Source organism: Centroberyx gerrardi, chromosome 15 (genome assembly GCF_048128805.1).
Source record: "Centroberyx gerrardi isolate f3 chromosome 15, fCenGer3.hap1.cur.20231027, whole genome shotgun sequence".
In the NCBI taxonomy this organism is placed as follows: domain Eukaryota; kingdom Metazoa; phylum Chordata; class Actinopteri; order Beryciformes; family Berycidae; genus Centroberyx; species Centroberyx gerrardi.
The window spans coordinates 29,453,506-29,475,350 of record NC_136011.1 but is presented as its reverse complement, the minus strand read 5'-3'; the positions used below and the strand labels follow the sequence as shown (position 1 = coordinate 29,475,350).

General features: G+C 47.4%; 1 protein-coding gene across 1 annotated transcript in view; it reads right to left on the bottom strand.

Moving 5' to 3' along the window:
• Nucleotides 1–869: 869 nt before the first annotated feature.
• The window catches only part of usp54a (ubiquitin specific peptidase 54a), a 37,942-nt gene continuing 16,966 nt past the window's right edge, over nucleotides 870–21,845 (bottom strand). The window contains 14 exon segments of the mRNA XM_078288650.1: nucleotides 870–1,341; nucleotides 1,489–1,525; nucleotides 3,188–3,464; nucleotides 6,715–6,840; nucleotides 6,986–7,092; nucleotides 7,232–8,160; nucleotides 8,604–8,811; nucleotides 10,343–10,462; nucleotides 12,847–13,011; nucleotides 14,871–14,998; nucleotides 15,841–16,537; nucleotides 17,709–17,843; nucleotides 19,735–19,935; nucleotides 20,597–20,765. Coding sequence (XP_078144776.1) covers nucleotides 870–1,341; nucleotides 1,489–1,525; nucleotides 3,188–3,464; nucleotides 6,715–6,840; nucleotides 6,986–7,092; nucleotides 7,232–8,160; nucleotides 8,604–8,811; nucleotides 10,343–10,462; nucleotides 12,847–13,011; nucleotides 14,871–14,998; nucleotides 15,841–16,537; nucleotides 17,709–17,843; nucleotides 19,735–19,935; nucleotides 20,597–20,765 — 3,771 coding nt within the window.

Genomic DNA, 21,845 nt, shown 5'->3' with positions numbered 1-21,845 from the left:
GGTTTAGTCTGGCACACACACAGCAGGAAGGAACTCCTTGTTTAAATGCATCGACTTCCCGTCTCTCCGTCAGTCACATCTCCATTTCCTTCATTTTTTCCCCCCTTCGTTTCGTGAAGGGTTTTGTGACCTGAGGCTTCAGTCAGCTCCGCCTCTCCAGCACAAAGCCACAGTTCTCTTTTCAATCTGGTCATCCGTCTATCCATCCGTCCATCCTTCCTTCCACTTGTCCGCCAACCTGGTTTGTATTACAACGACTTTATCTTAATTAAAATCTAAATGTGCTTAAATCCAGCAGACATTCATAGACGTAGGTTGGAGATCTGCCACTTGTATGCCTCCAGTGTTCGAGATATTGCTCTCTGTGTGGCCCTGTGGTGGGTGTGGGGCTGGGGGGGGGGGGGGGGTTGTTTACATGTCTGGAAAATACCCAAAAACCTGCAACAAATCCATGAAATGGCAAATCCTTACAAGCCGTTCTCATCCACTGATGAGATGATGCTGTGGAGCGAGAGCCAATCGAAGAGTTTTATTCCAAAATTTGATTTCCCACATCCACAAGAACCATGCAACCTTACAGCATTATGGGCAGCATCAAATTAAAACAAATGACAGTGCTTTTAACTTGGAAACTTAACTTGTCCATGGTTCATGACATGAGAACTCTTCCACAGTCCGGCTCATGTAGATTTTAGAGATATTGAACGATGAACTTCAGGACTTTTTCCCACAAAATGGATACACAGCGGTTTGGAATAGAACTCTTCAATTACGGCAACTGCAGTATGCAGCGCGACCAAAGGAAAAAGAAACAGAAACAAAAAAGAGAGGAGAAAGGGGGCATCCCTGCCGCGAGCCTCGGGCCTGGATCAGCTGGCGGGGTGGAAGCGAGCCATGTAGGCGCCGCAGGACGGGCAGTAGGGCCGCGGCGGCTCGGCAGGAAGCTGCTGGCACAGCAAGCAGAGCTGAGGAACCCTGGGAGCGCGGGGAGGGGGGCGCTGGTGGGCGTCGGCCCGCTGGAGGGGCTGGTGGCGGCGGGCGGGGTGCGGGTCCCAGGCCGAGGCGGGCGGGGCGGTCCTGTAGTCGGCGGTGCGGCGCCAGTCGCTCTCGGGCGGCATGTCCAGGCGGAGAGGCTGGGCGGGACCGTCCGGCACCCTGGGGTGGCGGGGAGGGTGGTGAGAGGGCGGCGGGTGGGCGGTGCCGTTGATCTTACCGGACAGCATCGCCGGACGGTAAAGACCGTTACTCGCGGCGGTCGTGTCGGCGGAGCGGCGAGGGTGGGACAGGGTGGCGTAGCCGAAGTCCGGGCGACCGGCGGGACCGGGCCCCGCCCCCCTGGGCCTGGGGAGGGTGGAGGTGGAGGAGGAGAAGGAGGAGGAGGAGGCGGAGGAGGGGGGGGCGGCGCGGCGGGGGGCCCGCGGCAGAGTGCCGTAACTCATCGCAGCGCTGTGGAGGCTTTGACCCGAGAGAGCTGCACTCCTGTCAGACACAACCAGAAACTGCTGCTGGAGCTTCTGTCCAGCTCCTGAGGGGGGGAGGGGGAGGGGGGGAGGGGGGGAGGAGGAGGAGGAGGAGGAGGGGAGGGGGGGAGGAGGAGGAGAAGAGGACAAACAATTAGAACATAACACAGATCGGCTTAGTTCCCACCTACAGTGGCAGCCATTGTAGAAGTCCTTCATACTGTGACACTAAATAAGAAAATTCCCTTTGCTATTCTTCTTTCTTAATCATGTTTTATAGTAGGAATGTCCTGATGTTCTCCTGGCTGTCTAACAGACACCTGGCACCTCTCCCTCCTCTGGTAGATGTAACAGGATATTTCTGACCTTGGCTGCGGTCAAATAGTCAAAAAAATACGTCCTAACTCCTATTCCTAACCACTTTTCCTTGACCTCGATGGAAAACGTCATGAGGTCAAGGAAAGATGCGAAGGAGAATTCATAAGGGCTTAGGAAAAGACACCCGCGGTGCTAAGAGAATCCGACTGCACTTACACTAGGCTACGTAATTATGCGACGGCGGATGTTAATGATGTGGGTCTGCCGTGGTGAAACTACAATGTTCTGAAGATGGACTACTAAAAGCATCTTAGATACTTCGCCCCATGCGTTCTTACCGTGTTGTTTCATGCAGGCTATATAAACGTGGACAACCCGGTGAAAAATATTACTTCATCACCAAGGTTGGAATTAAAAAAGGCGCTTTAAATGTTGCTGCCGCAAGGAATTGTGGGACGGCATTATCTCCTTTCCTTTCGTAAAGGATGGTCCAGTGTATCCTATGCTAAAGGAGCTAAGTAAGGAAGCATTGAAGCACCTTTCCTTAGCATGTAGAGAATTCAAACAGCTCTTATCATGCTGCCACTTAGATACTTCCGGGTCATTTCACTCAGTTAGGAACCTTCCTAAGCAAAAAAGACTATTCGACCGCAGCCTTCGTGTAGAAGAAAATGCCTCAACTCATCTTCCTATTGACCTTATTCACACGGCAGCCATTTTGAACACCCGGGGTGGGAAACTACCTGGAAGATTGGCATATCTATATAAAACTAGCTTTACTTTAACACACAGTGAGGACTTCAGATAGACTGAACAGTTAGCAAATTAGCAGCAATATCGTGAACAACAACGCCGTCTGCTTGGGTTTAGCAGGGAGTTGGTTAGCTACTGTAGCTAGTTAGTTAGTAAGCTACTAGCTAGCTACCTTGGCTAGACTGGTAGCTTGCGATAAAGGGACAAATATATTAAAATATGAACCGATATCCCGCCGGATTCTTGAGATCTATTTGTATATTTATATTACATTTATACCTATATGTGTGTTCAGTGTGAATCTGTGAAATGATAAATGGAGTTTCACACCCTCGCTGCCTCAAGGACAAAAGCAGCACACTGTAGTTTTAAGACCCTAACAACGCATTTGACCTGATCGTGGTTAAGGTGGTTTTTGGTGGTTTTTGGTGGATTCTATGGTTTTTGGTGGTGGATTCTGGTGCTTTTCATAGTTTTTTGGTGGTGGTTTTGGCGGTTTTGGTGTTTTTCGTGGTCTTTGGTTGTGGTCTTTGGTGCATTCCATAGATTTTGTGGTGTTGGTGGTGGTGGTGTTGGTGGTGGTGTTGGTGGTGGTGGTGTTGGTGGTGCTGGGTGGAAGTGAAGGTGGAGATGGAGGTGAAGGGCCAGCCGGTTACCTGAGTGTCCCCAGGAGGAGAGGCCCGAGCTGGGGGGCCGAGACGGCTGCAGAGGGGGGTGCTGTGGAGGAGGTGCAGGAGCGGGGGGGCCGGGGTGACGGTGCTGGAGGAAGAGGTGGTGGTGGAGGAGGTGCTGGGGGTCTGCAGTGGAGGAGGAGGAGGAGGTGGAGGAGGAGGGAGAGGGGAGGTGCAGGGAGGAGGAGCTGGGCCGACGCAGGAGGGAGGAGGAGGAGGAGGAGGAGGAGAGCCTGGGGGGGGGCCTGGACACCGAGGGGTCCTTCAGGATTCAGAAGATGGGATGATGAGGAGAAGGAGGGAGAAGAAACAGAGGAGAGAGCGGAGAGAGAGGAGGAGAAAGGGTGAGAGATATAAAAGTAGAGGGAAAAGAGAAGACAGAGAGAGAGAAAGGAAGGAAAAGGAGAGAAGATGAGGAGGAAGGAAGAAGTATTGAAGACAGAGAGAGAAATGATAGAGAGGAGAGAGAGAGAGAGAGAGAGAGGATTGAGGTAGAAAGCCAATAGAGAGAAAGGAAAGGACAGGATATGGAATATGGAAGAGATATAAAAGATAGAGAGAAAGAAATGATAGAGTAGAGAGAAAGGACAAAGAGGAAGAAAAAGAGATGACAGAGAAAAAGAGCAGAGAGAAAGAGGATGGAGGGATTAAAAATAGGAAAAGTATGTACAGAGAAAGAGAAGAGAGGAGCGGATAGAGATAGAAAAAGAGTGAGGGGATAGAGATAGAAGATGGAGAAAGAGAGAGGGTGGAGAGAGGGAAAAAGACAGACAGATGGATGGAGAGGAGTACCAAGGCATCGATAAAGGAAAGAAAAGCAGAAATGGAGAGGAAGGGGTAAAAAAAAAAAAAAACAAGTTAACACACGATGAAGGGAAAACATGAGAAATGAGACAAAAAAACACAAAAAACAATGTAGCAGCACTGGAGCGTGAAAACCTCGTAACTCCAAAATTTCAGCCTTGATTTCAGCTTGACTCCATTCATTTAGTTTATCAGAGGTAGATTACCAAGTCAAGTCCAAGTCATTAATGTCAAGTCCCAAGTCTAAATGTAGAACAGCAAGTCAAGTCAGAACAAATCAAGAGTCCAGTATCAATTTAATATCTTAAAGAAAACTAAATATCTAGGACTTTTCAATGCAATATGGTTTTAATAGGATAAAAACTTGGTAAGAGCATCATGAGTTTGATTTCTAGAATCAGTTTCAACTTCAATAAATTCAATCATTCCATACAAATTCAGAAAACAGAATTTAAATTCAGTCGTCCGCTGGAACAAATCTCATCACTTTCAATCTAAGTCATTTACACAAACACAAGATCTCAAGTCAAGACTTTAGAAACCTTTTCAAGTCATCAAAGTACAAGTCAGAGTCAAGTCCCAAGTCACCAGAACCCAAGTCAAGTCAAGTCTCAAGTCTTCTCTTCATGCATCAAGTCAAGTCTCAAGCTATTAAAACTGGACTCGAGTCCCCACCTCTGTGAGTTTCTTTATTTCTATTTTCTGTTTATTGGTTGTAAGAGGTTTCATCAGACCAGGGATCATAGAATTTCTCTTGACCCAGAGAATGTGTAATCCTTCAGAAAAATAATAATCCTTAAATCATTCAAAATCGAAGTCAGGAGGTTTTCACAGGACAGCAGCAGCGGTGCAGTGGAGCTAAACCCACCTGAACCCACCTGAACCCACCTGAACCCACCTGAACCCACCTGAACCCACCTGTCCACACCCAGAGACAGCAGGGCTCTTCCAGGGTTCTCAGGTTAGGGAAGGGACTCAAAGAACCCTCTGATTTGTTAGAATAAAATAAACAACTGGTAAAACAGAATAAAGAACCCAGTGTGGTTCTTAAAATGTCTGTTTACTCCTGCTGGTTTGGAGCATTTTATATACTTAAATGGTTCTTTGCAGCATTATAAAGGTTCCTTGTAGAACAGTTTGAGAATGGTACAGAACGTTTCTGAAAGGGTTCTTTGCAGCACCGTAAAGGGTTCTACTGTGGTACGAGCCTGAAGATCCATTTTCTGGTACTATGTGGAACCCTTTTTGTTAGGAGTGCAGGCTGACATAACAGCATACATGGTAAGTACTATCACACTGATGGAAGTTATATGAGGATAGAGTCTTAAGAAAAAAATAATAAAAGAATGCTTTTCTGATACATAATTTATTTTTCTTTAAATTGGTGGTTGTTTTCCTTATGAGGATCGCTGACTGGAGGTCGGAGTTCACCCTGCTTTTTATTAAACACGACATCATCGTGCGGTTTCAGTTTTCCGGCAGGTTCTGAAGCGGTTCCTCAGCCTCGGAGGTGATCCTTCAGCTGGAGCGAGCAGAGGAAACGCGGAGCTGTGAGGTTTCGACGCGGCGGCGGAGACATCGGCCCGGGAGCGGCGAGGCGAAGCTCAGCTGTCGGTTCGGATCGGCGGCGAGCGGCGAGGTTAAAAGCTTAATGGAGGAACTAAACCGCTGATCAATGTTTAATGAGCGGCCCGAGGCGCCTCCTCAGGCGGAGCGCCAGCAGCACACACTCTGAACACAGAGGTTCTGCACGGAACCGCAGGATGGTTCTTCAGGCTTGTGCCACAGCAGAGACCCTGATGGTTTGTTTCCTATCATGTTCACATGGTTCCACACGGGACCTGCACAGTGCTGCAAAGAACTCTTCAAGAACGTGTTTCAGAGGATATCTTTAAGAACAAATCTTTAAGAACCCAAAATTTGCAGGACCACACTGGGTTCTTTAATCTGATTTATCATTTTTTTATTCACCCAGAAAAAGGAGGGTTCCTCAGGGGTTCTTTGGTTAGGATAGTGGTTCTAAATGGAACCAAAGAAGAAGCTTCTGATTTGTGAAAAACTGGTAAATCCAACAAGAACCCAGTGAGGTGAAGTTGTGTTAATACTGTTGATATGGAACATTTCATTCCTTCTAAAAGGCTCTTTACAGCACCATAAAGGTTCTATGTAGAACCATTTGAGCAAATTGCTATAGAGAACCTTTTGAGGAGTTTTTGCTATGGTAGGAGCCCAAAGAATAATTTCTGGTACTATATAAAAGTCTTTTTCTTAAGAGTATTTTAACAAATCAGAGGGTTCTTTGACTCATTATGGTTCCACATAGAACCACGACCCGGACCAGAGAACCAGTGAGGAACCCTGCTTTCTCTGGGTGTAGAGAGCAGGAACACAGCCTGCCTGCAGCTGCAGCGTGTGAACAGCAGGAGGCAGCAGGGAGCTACACACAACCAACAGAGGAGGGAGGCCATGATGATGTAATGCAGTGTTTATGGAGGGTAACACACACACACACACTCACACACACACACACACACACACACACACACACACACACATAGCGCTGGTGTGTTTCCCAGTGCCAAATGAAGGTCAGTGTATTATTGTTTATAACGAATGTCTGAGAATGAAGAGCAAAATGTGTGTGTGTGTGTGTGTGTGTGTGCGCGCGTGCGTGTGTGTGTGTGTGTGTGTGTGTGTGTGTGACTTACGAAGCTGCGGGACGGCCCGAGGTTTTGAGGTCGCGACCCGATGACGGTTCCGCTCAGACTGCGTGCGATCCGCCGCAGGTTTTCAGCGCTGTAGCTCTCATCGTCACCTGACAGGCCCGACCCCGGCTGCAGGTCAGAGGTCAGGGGTCAGAGGTCAGGGGTCAGCCGTGCACATACACACACATACACTAACTCACCCAGAGAACGAGTTCAAATGGTGATGCATCTCTCTCTCTCTCTCTCTCTCTCTCTCTCTCTCTCTCTCTCTCACCTTATGCAGAGGTGTAACAGGCGTTCGGTAGGCGTGTCTCTCTATTTCAGCCGTCGGGGTTTTGGAACGACCGGATCCCACCAGACCTGACAGCGTTCTTCTAGCAGCTACACACACACACACACACACACACACACACACACACACACACACACAGACAAAGAAGTATGTTACTGTTTAGTCTACTGTCATACTGTCAGATAGTAGTAGTAGTAGTTGTATATAGATTAGTACTAGTTTCTGTACCTGGTTTGTTACTGGCTGGTTGGGGACTGACTCCGCGGGCGCCCCGGTGCATGCTGGGAGCCAGCAGGCTGGCCTGGTACAGAGAGTCCAGCTCTGACAGCTCCTCATTGGGCGAGCCGGACACCGCGGCTCCGCCTCCTCCTCCTCCGCTCGCGGCGCTCTGGGAGCCGTAGTATCGGTTGACGTTCTCGGCCCAGCGCTCCACCGGCAGCGCGGCCGGTCTGTAGTCGAGGTGGGGGGGCGGGGAGGGGGTGCGGCCGGGCCGGCTGGGAGGAGGGGGGGCGCGGGGGTCCGAGGGGGGGTAGAGGGGCGAGCTGAGCGGCGGCTCCATCAGAGAATCGACGGCGTCGGGCCGGTCCAGGCTCCAGCACGACCAGTTCCTGGTTGGGTTGGCGGGAGGGGGCGGGGCTAGCCTGGAGCCGGAGGCGGGGCCGGGCATAGGGGGCGTGGCCTGTGGGTAATACGGCTCCTCCGCCATCGGCAGATGATGCCTGTCGACGGCACCGTGCGGGCCGACGGGTGACGGGGTTCTTGAATACGGCCTGGAGGGGGGCGGGGCCTGGGCTGGGGGCGGGGCCTGGGCTGGGGGCGGGGCCGGGATGGAGATGGGGGGCGTTTGGTTCCAGCATGGTGGGGTGTCTGCCTCCTCAAGCGGGGGCGGCGGGGGGGGCGGGGGCAGGTCCCAGGAGTCCACACGTTTCCCCACGCGAGCGCAGGGGCCCTCAGAGTCCCAGCAGCCCCTGCTGTCCTCCCTGGGTGAACCCGTAGGGGCCACGGCGTTGGAGGTGGGGTCAGGTAGTAAGTAAGTGTTGGGAGGGAGGGGCTTAACGTGTCGGGGAGGAGGAGGCGGGGCTTGTTGGTCCTGGCTGGCTGCTGGTTGGTCGACCTGTCTGTCCGTCAGAAGTACTTGGAGCGAGACAGGCTTTTCACTGGAGGAGGAGAGGAAGTCAGGTTAGGAGGGGTGTGTGTGTGTGTGTGTGTGTGTGTGTGTGTGTGTGTGTGTGCGTGTGTGTGTGTGTGTGTGTGTGTGTGTGTGTGTGGGGGCCTGTTTGTCTATGCAGCATGTTTGGAACAGATGGTGTCATTCGAGAGCTCTGGCAAACCACAGGGACTGGTTGTGTGTGTGCGTGTGTGTGTGTGTGTGTGTGTGTGAGTATGAGTGTGTGTGTGTGTGTGTGTAGGTTGTTTCCTGGGGAGTGTGGAGCGTCTCTCTGCTCCGACCCCACGAGACATCAGGGTTCACGCCCCAAGCGCACCTCTCTGCACAACAACACCGCTCTCTACAGCAGTTTGAAACACTGGAAAGCAACAAAGACCAAATTCAAACCATTACATTCAGTTTCAAATTCGACAATACAAAAATCCGGGGTACCTGGGGGGTCCCTGGAGCTGTTGCCCCTCCTCCTGCCGTTGCTCTGGTTGCTGCGGTTGCCGGTCGCCCGCCTCTGAGTCCCGTTGCTGCTGCAGTTGCTGCTGCTGCAGCTGCATGCGCTGCTGCAGGCTGCGGCCTCTCCTCATGCAGCGCTGCAGCCGGCTGTGACTCGCGGCGCCGCTCTCCGCCGCCGCGGGCCGCAGTTTGGCTGCAGCCGGGCCAGATCAACACAAAAACCACAGAAAACAGAACAAAACAGAAAGAAAGAAAGAAAGAAAGAAAGAAAGAAGGGAGGAAAGCAAAAAATAAGGTAAAAAGAAATAAAAAGAATGCAGAAAATAACTTGTTATGACGATTACATGCAAAAAGATTAAAAAGCAAATGTATACCTGGTAGAAAATCAAATGATATTAGACTACTGACATGATGGTGGTGGGGGGGCAGTGTGTGTGTGTGTGTGTGTGTGTGTGTGTGTGTGTGTGTGTTGGGATACAAACACACAAACACTTGGTAAGTAACATGACTGTCATCATGAGTGTGTGAGCACACGTGTGCATTCATGCCGTGCACGTGTTTGAAGTGCCTCTATAAGTGTGTGTGTGTGTGTGTGTGTGTGTGTGTGTGTGTGTGTGCGGGGGAACATGCAGATGGCAGGCATGGCTTCAGATCCAGAGATCGTTATTAAAATGATTAAAACTCAGGTTTTGGCTCTCGATGGCGAAATGGTGAAATCATAACTGGACAGAACGATAAATGAACCAAATCAAAACCAACCAATCACATCCGGCCAAACCAACTCGAACCAAACTGCAGTCACACTACAGCCGGGCGAAAATGTACCGAATAAACCGAATAAAACAGTTCCGGAAATAGTTCCTGCCGACTGACGCTGCTCTGACGGGACTTTTATTTTGAAGAGACGGCGGTGTGTAGAGTTTTTATAGTTCTGTTTGTTGTCTTCATGTTTTTCTCGTTCGATTTTGAAGCTTTTTTTCTTCGTCTTTGTATTTCTTCTTCTCTCTTTTTGTTAGTTCGAAACGTTTTACAGTTTGTCTTGCTGCAGATTTTAAGGAGAGCGATGGACGCCAGGTGTGTGTGTGTGTGTGTGTGTGTGTGTGTGTGTGCATAGGTGTGTGTGTGTGTGTGTTTGAGTATGACTGAGAGACAAAGAGAAAGAGAGAGAAAGCCTGAGTGTTTATCATGAAAGAAAGAAAGAAAATGTCATGTATGTGTGTGTGAGGTTGAAAGAGAGAGAGGGAGAGCGAGAGACTGTGTAGGTGAGACTGAGGAGTGTGTGTGTGTGTGTGTGTGTGTGTGTGTGAGAGCATTCCTCAGTGACACACACAGTGAATATACAGCCCACATGCAAACAAGAGTGAAGACACACACACACACACACAACGGACTCCCAAGTTGTTAAGGTGGTTGCCATGACGACAGCTAAACAACGCGCCACTGTGCCGACTCTGGTTGCCGTTAGCAACCAAGTGGAGGGTCGGTGGGCGGCGTCCTAGTGACCTTAACAAACACTCCAGGCTCAGAGTGTGTGTGTGTGTGTGTGTGTGTGAGAGACAGAGAGTCAGAGAGAGAGAAAATGAGAATTAGAGTGTGGATGAGTCACTGTGTGTGTGTGTGTGTGTGTGTGTGTGTGTGTGGCAGCAGGCAGGGAGAGGAGAGGAGAAGGGGGGAGGCGGGGTCAGGAGGAGGGGGAGGGGTCAGGAGGAGTGGGAGGAGCTTACAGACGGCTTCGTTGACCACTGACAGCGCAGCAGCGACCTCCCCCGCCTGCTCCAGACGCACTGATTGGTCCAGCAGAAGCTCCGCCTCCGATACACATCGCTCACAGCTGTCACCTTTACCTGCGACACACACACACACACACACACACACACACAATTAGTGATCCTGTAGTGTTCATTAATGATGCTGTAAGGTGCTTAAAATAATTAAAACATAAGATAAAAGCAGATGTTATTTGATGATATATAATATGAACTGACATTAAAAAGGGTTTAAAACTTTCAGAGCATCCTGCTTCCTTAATGTGATGTATTTCCTGTTGAAACAGGATGTGGGGGCGGGGCTTAACGCAGGGAGGGATCATTCAAACGTGTAAACCAATGGGAGATCAGTTAGGGAGAGAAAGGCAGTTTGATTGGATGGGAGGGGCGGGGGGGGGGGGGCTGTTCATAAATCTGTGATGTTTTATTGGCTGGTGCAGTGTGATGTCATCAGTAAAGATACTCTGTTTTCCCGGAGGGAGAAGGAATGGGATTTTGATAGAAAACACAAGAAAATAAGAAAATTATTGTTTTTGCCATTTATAGTTAAACAGGTGTATGACAGGAAATGAGCTAACAAGGTGGAAAAGTCATTTTTCGTTTGTTTGTGACTAATTTACAGAAACCTGTAGTCACCTTGTTTATGGTTCTTAGAGCTGCAACGATTAATCGATTAGTTGTCAACTATTAAATTAATTGGCAACTATTTTGATAATCGATTAATCGGTTTGAGTAATTTTTTAAGAAAAATAAGTCAAAATTCTCTGATTCCAGCTTCTTAAATGTGAATATTTTCTGGTTTCTTTACTCCTCTATGACAGTAAACTGAATATCTTTGGGTTGTGGACAAAACAAAACATTTGAGGACGTCATCTTGGGCTTTGGGAAACACTGATCGACATTTTTCACCATTTTCTGACATTTTATAGACCAAACAACTAATCGATTAATCGAGAAAATAATCGACAGATTAATCGACAATGAAAATAATCGTTAGTTGCAGCCCTAATGGTTTGCACTTTTGCTTTTGTTTCCCCTTTTATCAGTCATGATAGTCTTCACTTATGAAACAGATGTTGCTGAAAGTACGGTGATAATCTGGAACCTGAACGCAGCACGGTGTGCAGATCTGATCGTTCCTCAACATCCACCCTGATCACATCCAGCAGAAACAAAACTACTGTTAAAACTGGAGAGGAGTCAGTGACCAGCTGTCTGGCCAGCAGCCGGCAACACACACACATACTGCACACACACACACACACACACACACACACACAGAGAGAGAGACACACACACACACACACACACTCCCCACTCGCTCCAATAGTGCATGGGTCATTCTGTCTTTTGTTTGGCGGCGCTGAGTCGGAGCCTTTCAGCCGCTCAATGAGGAACCTTCCTGTTGTCCAGCACAACACACACCTGCTGACCACACACACACACACACACACACACACACACACACACACGCCAAACCCTGAGCTAATATCCAGTAAAACACGCCTTACTGGGGATCGGCACTGGAAATTCCTTTGTATTTTTTTTGTCTGTTTGAATTCCCCTGATATCTGGTCAGTTAAAGTGAAGCCTAGGGCAAGAGACTCAGAGTTTCCCACAATGCTTCACAGCCAAGGTGCGCTGCCTTAACAAAACAACACCCTGCCCAAACTGCGACCAACGGAGCAGGTTCATTTCAGGGTGAGCGTTCAGCTAACATTAAAGCTGTAACAAGAGAAAACGTTAGTGTTTGACTCTGTTAGCGAGCACAGCCTCGTGTTTTCCTTCATGCCGCTGCAGACAACTTTTCCACCACCTTCCTCACTGCATTTAAAGCTATTGACCTTATTCGCATGGCGGCCATTTTGAACATTTGAGGTTGGAAACTCTATCCAGGAGACTGTCTTCTATATAAAAGGAGTGTTCCCTCAACACAGAAGTGAGGACTTCACTTCAGCTCACAGTTATCAGAGTAGCTAGCAAGCTCAGGAACAACATCTGCTTGAATTTAGCAGGGAAGCTAGCTAGCTTACTAGTTAGTGAGCTAGCTAGCTAGCTGCCCAGGCCAGACTGTGGAGATAATGAGACAAATATATTGAAATGTGAATCTACATCCTCTGGATTCTTGAGATCCATTTGTTTCTAATGTGTTTTTCACTGGAGAATCTGAAATTCTCACCCCAAGTGTTCAAAATGGCCGCCATATGAAGAAGGTCAATTCTTCATTGTAAACTGAAATGAACTTGAAAAAGCAATGCAAATTAATTTGAGTTTATTAACCCTTGCATATTAAACAGAAGCAGCAGATAGATTTGTTTTTCTCAAATTTTGTTTTTTTGTGACTTAAACTGTGAATTAAAATGTGAAAATGCAACATTACAATTCAAGTCATCACACTAGACTGCGCACAGTGTTTCTGTGTGTGTGTGTGTGTGTGTGTGTGTGACTGTGTGTGTGTGTACCCTGGATCTGCAGCTGGTCCAGGTCCAGGTACTTGCTGGGTCGGGGGTTGAAGCCGAGTGCCGCCTCCCTCTCCTTCTCCTGCCGCCGCTGCTGCTCCTCCTCCCTCGCCCTCCTCAGCACCTCCTCCTGCAGCTCGTCCAGCTCGCTGCGGCCCGCGGCTGCTGCTGCACACACACACACACGCACACACACACACACACACACACACACACACAGATATACATATGGAGATGAGTAACAGATATACCCGCCAAAACTCAGGAACGTAATCGTGTTTCCAGAGTTGTGAACAGTCTGTCTGTATAGACCTGAATGGTGATTCATAATCATAAACTGAGGATTGCATCTACAAAATGTGGGTTGCAATCCAGTTTATAGATTAAAAGAACTGAGTTTGGGTTTTCAAATTACTTTTTTACGCTTCAGGCATTTCACTATGTTGAGTCTACGTATGATTTGTTTTGAGGGAAATACCTCCAGAAGTTACCAAGGTTATTATCGTCAGCTAAAACGAAGATGAAAACTAGGTGTTAAAAAACACTGTCATAAAGTGAAATAGAAATGAAAATGAGAAAAAATTAGAAAAAATGAGCGCAAAAACTAAAACTGAAGGACAGATTTCATGTCAGTTTTCCACTGGCTCAGATTTTTCAAAATTACTGGTCCAAACACTGAAACTACTGGCCCATTAACACAGCGGCTAGTTTTGATGCTGAAAATCAGTCTAAACCAGACATGGGCAAACTACGGCCCGCGGGCCATATACGGCCCGTTGAGCTTTTTAATCCGGCCCGCCGAACTTGTCCAAATTATATTTTAAAAAAAAGAATAATAAAAAAAAAAAGATCGGCACACTTCAGACACATTCACCTTGTTGGCGTGTGGTATATTTTTGTATCTTCATGTGCTCTGGTAATTATGGTAAATACCAAAAACCGACTTGAAAATTGCACCTGAACACAACACACAACGCACTTGTAATTACCAGTTTACAAGTGGAAAGGATCATCTTTACCATAGCACTTGAAGGCACCATTACTTCTTCTGTTTTTAACTTTGCTCTGTGAGCCCTTCTGTAAAAATGAGCTTATCAAAGAAAAGAAAAGTGGATAGTGAGTGCCGAGTGTTTAATACGGAGTGGACAACAAAATATTTTTTCACTGAAATCCAGTCAAAGGCTGTATGCCTGATATGCCAAGAAACTGTCGCGGTTTTCAAAGAGTACAATATCAGCCGTCACTTTGCTACGAAGCATGCTAACTATGCTAGCAAGCAGTCAACACAAGAACGGACGGCTACGGCTCAGAGGTTGATGGCTAATTTACAGACTCAGCAACATTTTTTTCACCGACAAACTGCAATTCAAGAGTCAACTACCAAGGCAAGTTTTTTGCTGGCATTCAAATTAGCAAAAGCTAGCAAGCCTTTCTCCGAAGGCGAGTTTTTAAAAGAATGCATGGTAGAGACGGCAGGTCTCTACCAAAGCCCCTCACAGATCCAAGTTAACTGACCAACACCTCGGATCTATCCTGAGAATTGCCACAACAAAACTTACTCCAGACTTTGATGCACTGGCAAAAAAGGGAGATCAACAACACTGTTCCCACTGAAATTGAACGTGAGTTTCTCTACTGTGTTTATTTAAATTAAATTTAATTAAATTAATGCCTTTGGAAAACAATTTGTACAATGAGCCTTGCATATTCATGCTTTGCTACATGTTACAGGCCAAATCCTCTCATGTAATGGCTTTTACATGTAATTTATATTAGTTCACACAAACACTCCATCCATCTGTTCCTGGCCCGGCCCCTCTGTCAAATTTTAGAACCCATTGTGGCCCGCGAGTCAAAAAGTTTGCCCACCCCTGGTCTAAACTCTGATCAAACATGTTAAAAACAACCGAGTACTGATGCCACCGCTGTTATGATTATGACACACACACAAAACACACACTCAATAGACACTCACATACACCAATACACACACACACACACACACACACACACTCGCTCGCCCGTACCCAGACTCCCCCTGCAGGAGGAGCTGAGCTCCTGCAGCAGAGCTCCGCTGCTCCTCGACCGGACGTTCCTCCAGGCCGGACCGGAGGAAGAGGAGGAGGAGGAGGAAGGCTTCTTCATTACACACTCCCTGAGGAGAGAGAGAGGGAGAGAGAGAGAGATCGAGAGTAAAATTAATAAAGTAAAATGTAAATACTGAAAATGATTTTGTAAATCTTGTCTTGAAATGCTCCCCCTCCCTCCCAATGTCCTGTATTGTTATACATTGACTTCAAATGTTTTGAATGTATTGAATTACTTTTATATGCCACTATGCTTTTACATGCTATTGTTGATAGAATCTAGAGTAGTAGTAGTAGAGTTGTTTGTCTATTATCCATTATTTATTTGACTCTATCCTTTGCAAATGCTTTGGCAACATAGATCCTTTCTGTCAAGCCAATAAAGCAGATTTGAATTTGAAAGAGAGAGAGAGAGAGATGGACAGATAGAGAGAGAGAGAGACAGAGAGAAAGAGAGAGAAAGAGAGAGAGCGAGAGAGAGAGAGAGAGAGAGAGAGAGAGAGAGAGAGAGAGAGAGAGAGAGGGAGTGTGAGTCTGTCTGTGTTTATCTATGTACCAGTGCAGTGCCCGTTCAAAACGTGCCTGTCCGGAACGGGCCGATTGCTGCTTGCAGCTTTCTCGAGAACCGCTCGTGCCCCGCTGCTGCACAGAGCGCTGCCCGCTTGTTTATTCAAAGTTTAGTAATATTGAACGTGTCGCGTGTCCAAATTGCACCAAATCCAACACTGCACATCCCCGGGTCCCCAGCAATACACCCGCCAAGTGTGAAGTCGATCGGACGAACGGTTCTCGAGATATGCGAAGGACACACACACACAGACAGAGATTCCTGGAATTAGTAGATAGATGTGTGTGTGTGTGTGTGTGTGTGTGTGTGTGTGCGTGTGTGTGTGTGTGTGTATGTGCCCACCTCTCTGCCAGGTTCAGGTCCAGGCTGACCGGACTGCTGCTGTTCCTCTCACTGCTCTCATAGCCGCTCTCCATCCTCTGGATCAGCCTGGGAGGAGGGGGGGGAGGAGGAGGAAGCTCTGCACCTCCCCCTCCTCCCCCTCCCCCTCTCCCCTGCCTGCTGGAGGGGGCGGGGAGCGTCCAGGATGACCCCAACCTGACCGCCTCTTCCAGGGCGGGGAGCGAGGCGGCGGCGGCGGCTCCCTCGGCAGTAGAAGCTCCAGAGTCCTCAGGCGGGACGGCTCCCAGCGGGCTGTACCCCGCCTGCCGGCGCCGCTCGCGGTTGAAGATGCTGTCGATGTTGAGCGTCTCCCTGCGGGGCCTCCAGGCCGGCCGGTACCGGCCCGACCCCGCGCCGCCCGACGAGCTGGACTTGGACTCGCTGCTGGTGCTGTCCGCCTCCCAGTCATGGGGTTTGTCGGAGGAGGCGGCGGCGGCGGCGGCGGAGGGGTGGTGGTTGTTTCCGGAGGAGGCGATTTCGGAGGCGATGACGGCAGCCGGTATGGAGGAAGAGGAGGAGGAGGAGAGCGGACGGCTGTGGATGATGTTGCTCATCGTCTCCTTGAAGTCCCGCAGCCGACTGGAGGAGGAAGAGGAGGAGGAAGAGGAGGAAGGCTTGGGGAGCGGGCGAGGAGCCTGCTGCTCCTTCAACGTCTCTCCTGGGAGGAGGGAGAGAGAGGGAGGGAGAAGAGAGAGAGGAGGAGAGAACAGGAAAAGATGGAGGAGAAAGAGTAGGATGAGGAGAGAGGAGAGGAAGGAAATGGGGAGAGAAAAAAGGGAAGAGGGAGAAAAGAGAAAAAAGGAGGAAAGAGGGAGGAAATAGGGGGAGAAAAGAATAAAAGAAAGGGAGAGAGACAAGGAGATACAGAGAGAGAAAATAGAGAGAGGGAGGGAGGAAAAAGAGGGAGAGAGGCGAAAAAAGGTTGAGAAAAAGGGGCGAAGAAAGAGGATGAGAGGGAGAGAACAGAGGGAGAGAGAGTGATATATAGTAGATAAGTGAGATGGAGAGAGTTAGGAAAAGAGAGGTAAGCATTGAATGACATGAGATGAGTGAGATGAAGATATGAGGAAAGAAAAAGAGGGAAAGAGAGAGAGAGGGAGGAAGAGGGAGAGAGAGAGATTATATTAAAGGAATGACAATATTATACATGAATGAAGGAACTCAGAATGGAAATGCAATATGGCCGATGCTGAACTGAGCAAAATCAAAATGATAACGGCAACACAGGATGTCTTTTCTCCCTTCACTTCCCTATCAGACTCACAGGAGTATTTCTTCCATATATGGTCAGGGTGCTGTGACCTCTGACCTCTGACCTCCTTATCATTGGTTGCTTACAATGTTGGTGATCTAGGAATTGAAGCTGATTCTACTAGGTAATGTCACTCATTTACATGTTATCATACGCCAGTTTATAAAAGTTAGCGTACATCACTTTTCAAAGTTACAGTACAATCACAGAACTTGAATGGATAGAACGGTCTTTCCACTGTTTGCCAAATTGGTAAATTGGCTAGTACAGCATAAAATGTACTTTAAAAAATGTGTTAGTTGCTATGGTGACAACACAAGTCTGGACATTAAGGCTGTAAAGTCTGTCACTGTGAGAACTGAGCAGACGAGTCTGTTAGCAAACTGTCAGAACTCAACTGAAAGCTAACGTTAGCGATGAGGCTAACGTAGCTTCATCACAGACTGTACTTCTCTCTCTAGCTCTTCTAGTCTAACTTGATGTAAGTCGCTTTATACAGAAGCTAGTCTCCTCCCTGCCATGTGATTGGTCCTAGTGCCTTAATTCTCCTCCCCCGATTGGCCCCAGCCCCGCCTACCCTCGCTGTGGTAACCGGCTGAGGAGGCTTCGTTGTCAGGTTTAGATCGCCGGAGGCGACTAGAGCTCCGCCTCCTATCCCCGGCCCCGCCTCCCTTCCTCAGAGAGTGGCGCTGCTCACTGTCCGTCACTTGGCCTTAGCAACGAGAACCATGGCAACGGATGTTTACAACATGGTTACCACATCATGCAACACAATGAGAGAATAAGAAGAATAGCAAGAAGTGTGATTGGCTACACAGCAGGGTTACAGACAGTCAAGTCAACACATTCAACACATTCACAGGAAGTGAGTTTCTTCAAAACTGAAATGTCAGGAAGTGAATTTGTTCCAGGAAATTTCTTCAAAACTCAAACATGAGGAAATTAACTTTCAAAATTAAAATATTGATTCTTTCTTGCCATAACAAGGGTAATCAAATCCAATCTATAAAGGAACAAATGAAAGCAGATACTGTGATCAGCTGACTGACCAACCCTGCTGCTGGAAGCTCAACAACATGCAGGACAACAGCAGATGGTCTGTGGTGCAGAATGCCAGGACAGCTTTCATTCACACTGAGCAAAACATGATGAAGCTGTCGAAATTACACTGCTGGGGGAGTGTGTGTGAGCATTGTGTGTGTGTGTGTGTGTGTGTGTGTGTGTGTGTTATGTTATCAGCTATGGTAAGAGCAGGAGATCCTCATGTTTTGTGAACGCACTCAGTATCAACTTATTGCTGGCATGAAAGTAAAGTTCACTCCAAATTCCTATTAAAGTTGTGAGTTATCTTAAGATCTCTACTAAAATAGTTCTGTTTTTCGAGAATTTAATCATCTGTTTTTTTTAAATATTGTCTGATGAATTGCAGGCACCAGAAGTTTTCCAAAATGGATAGAATCAAGTTTTGGAATGAAAACCCTTCATACACGGGCCACTTTGCTTGAATCAGTGAAATCACCATTGGAAGGAAAACCTGCAGACTCTTGGCTCTCCATGGCACATGATTTATTTGACTCCTACCTGTCTTGTCCCAGACTGGACATGGAGGACCAACTGCCTTGACCCTATTTGTGGTACCTGGGCTGGATATACAGGACAGTCTGCCTTGGTCCTACCTGTCTTATCCAAGATGGAGGACTTATGGAGGACATGTCTTGGCCCTATCTCTAGAGTCTACACTGGATATGTAAGACTTTGCCTACCAGTGATGTCCAGGCTGGGTTAGACCGTCTGTCTTGGCCTTACCTGTTTTGCCTGAATATGCAGGATTCTCTGTGAAACCACCTGGTGTAGATGTTGGCTGGAAGGAAAACCTGCAGACTGTTGGCACATGACTGGACACCACTGGTCTGTCTCATCCCTACCTGTCTTGTCCAGACTGGACATGGAGTGCCAACTGTCTTGGTCCTACTTGTGGTATCTAGTCTGGATATACAGGACTTTCTGTCTTGGTCCTACCTGTCTTATCCAAGCTAGTCATGGAGGACATCTGTCTTGGCCCTACCTGTAATCTCTAGGCTGCATATGGAAGACTTTGCCTTGGCCCTATCAGTGGTGTCCAGGTTGGATTTGCAGGACTCTCTGTTTTGCCCCTACCAGTAGTGTCGAGGCTTCATATGGAGGACTCTTGGCCCTACCTGTGATGTCCAGGCTTGACTTGCAGGACTCTGCCTTTGCTGTACTTTTGGAGTTCACACTGGATCTGGGAGACCAGGCATCCAGGTATCCAGGCTGGTTTTGCAGGACTCTCTGGTTTGCCGCTACCTACTACTTTCCTACAGTATCCAGGCTGAATGTGGAGGACTCTCTTCCTTGGCCCTACCTATTGCCCAGTACCTACCTATGGTGTCCAGGCTGGTTTCACAGCACTGTCTTTCTTGGCCCCTACCTACTACCTTCTAGTTAGTACCTACTTATGGTGTTCAGGCTGAATATGGAGGACTCTCTTCCTTGGCCCTACCTATTGCCCAGTACCTACTTATGGTGTTCAGGCTGAATATGGAGGACTGTCTTCCTTGGGCCTACCTATACCCAGTACCTACCTATGGTGTCCAGGCTGCAGAGCGAGGCGAGGGAGGCGTGCGAGGGTCCGTCGGGACGTTCGATGCAGATGACGGTTCCCTGGGAGTCGGAGGAGTAGTGACTGGCCAGGGACTCATGGTGGGAGTGGGAGGGCTGTCGGTACGAGTAGCTCTCCGTCGACGAATCGGTGCGAGTGTCACTGGAGATTGATGGCTCGCGACCTGTTTGGGGGGGGGGGGGGGGTAATTATACAAGTCAGTGGTGATGCAAATGCATATACATATAGGCACACCCAAACACAACTACTACTACTACAACTACTATTACTACTACTACTTAAATAACAACTAGTAATACAACTGCTCCTACCACCACCACCACCAGTAGTACAACTATTGCTGCTACATCAACAATAACAGAAAAGTACTACATCCTTTTACCACTACTTCTATTACAAGTACTTCTACTACAATTGCTACATCATCTACAATTACTACTATTGCTCCTATTACTACTACTACTAATGTAGTACTACTACTACTAGTGCTAGTACTACTACTACCACCACCACTACTACTCCCAGTACTAGCTGTGTTGTAGCTGTGTTGTAGAGTATTTGTTGTCATAATACTACTACCACTACTACTAGTATTAACAGTACTTCTACAAGCTGTAGTGTAGTAACTGTGCTGTAGTTATGAGAGTTTTCACTGTCATACCACTACTACTACAACTATTACAAGTACTACTAATTCTGGTTTAGTTACCTGATGGTTTGCTGTTGTGCCATTACTACTTCTACTACTACTATTACCATTACTACTGGCTGTGTTGGAGTAACCTGAGTCTTTGCTGTCGTAGTATTACTATTATCAATAGTACCTGAGTCTTCGCTGTCGTAGTAGGTCTTGTTGAGGTGGTGCAGGTCGAGGCGGGGGGGCAGGTCCTGCAGTGACACCGGCGTTCCCCGCGGGTCGGCGTACAGCAGCAGCAGAGGCTGGTAGTGGCCCTTGATGCAACGCGACACCACGTCCTTCCACTTGGGACCAATCTGTAGGACCGGACCGAAAATACACAACTATATTAAAACACAAAACCTGACAAAAATACTACGAAACCCCAGAACGAGAAGAACAACCTCCAAACATCTGGTCTGGTGGGCGATGCTCAATATAAGCTGTACAATCACATATTTGTTTTCTTCATATTCCTATATTCTGTCTCATTTGCTATATATTGCATATAACTTGAATTTTTAAAGTCAATTTTGACTTATTTCATACTGAATATATTTCATTTTTTGGTATACTTTCATATCATACATATTCATGTTTAAGGTATAGACTTCCCAGCTGCTACAATACAAATTGTGCTGCAGCTTTCCAGACAACCAACTTTCATTTGGAGTCTGATTCTATTCCAAACATCTAGTTGGCTGTAAAACTACTACTGCTGTCTGGTAAGTTAGTCTACTCTACACTCAGAAAAAATAGGGTTATTCAAGGGTTCTTTGGCTAGGGTATAGTGGTTCTATATGGAACCATAATGACTTAAAAAACTGTCTGATTTGTTAAAATAAAAACCTGGTACATCAGAATAAAGAACCCAGTGTTCTGCTGGTTTAGAACATTTCATGTGTCCTTTAAGGGTTCATTATAGCACTATAAAGGTTCTATGAAGAACCATTCTGGCATGGTCAGGGATGTAGTGGAGGCCAAACCCAGATCAACTCAGTTTATCCAAATTTTTTCTTTCTGATGCAAATGTATAATATACATCATAGTAAGTTGTATCAAACTGATGTAAGTTATATGAAGAGAAAAATAAGATTAATGCTTCTTTTTGCACCAACAAGGGTTCTGCTGTTGTACAAGCCTACAGAACAAGAACCATTTTCTGGTACTATATAGAATCCTTTCTGTTAAGAGTGCAGCAGCTGCTTTGACAGGTAACAGCCAACATTTGTCCAGTCCTATTCTTTTCAAAAAAATGCAGAGCTCATTTCTAAAACACTATATATGCATTTGGGGATATAAAATCTTTACCTGAGGTTCATCATTCAATATTTAGTCAGTATTCAGTTTGTGAAAGTGTTACGAATTCATCAACCAAGGACTTAAAGTTACCTCTT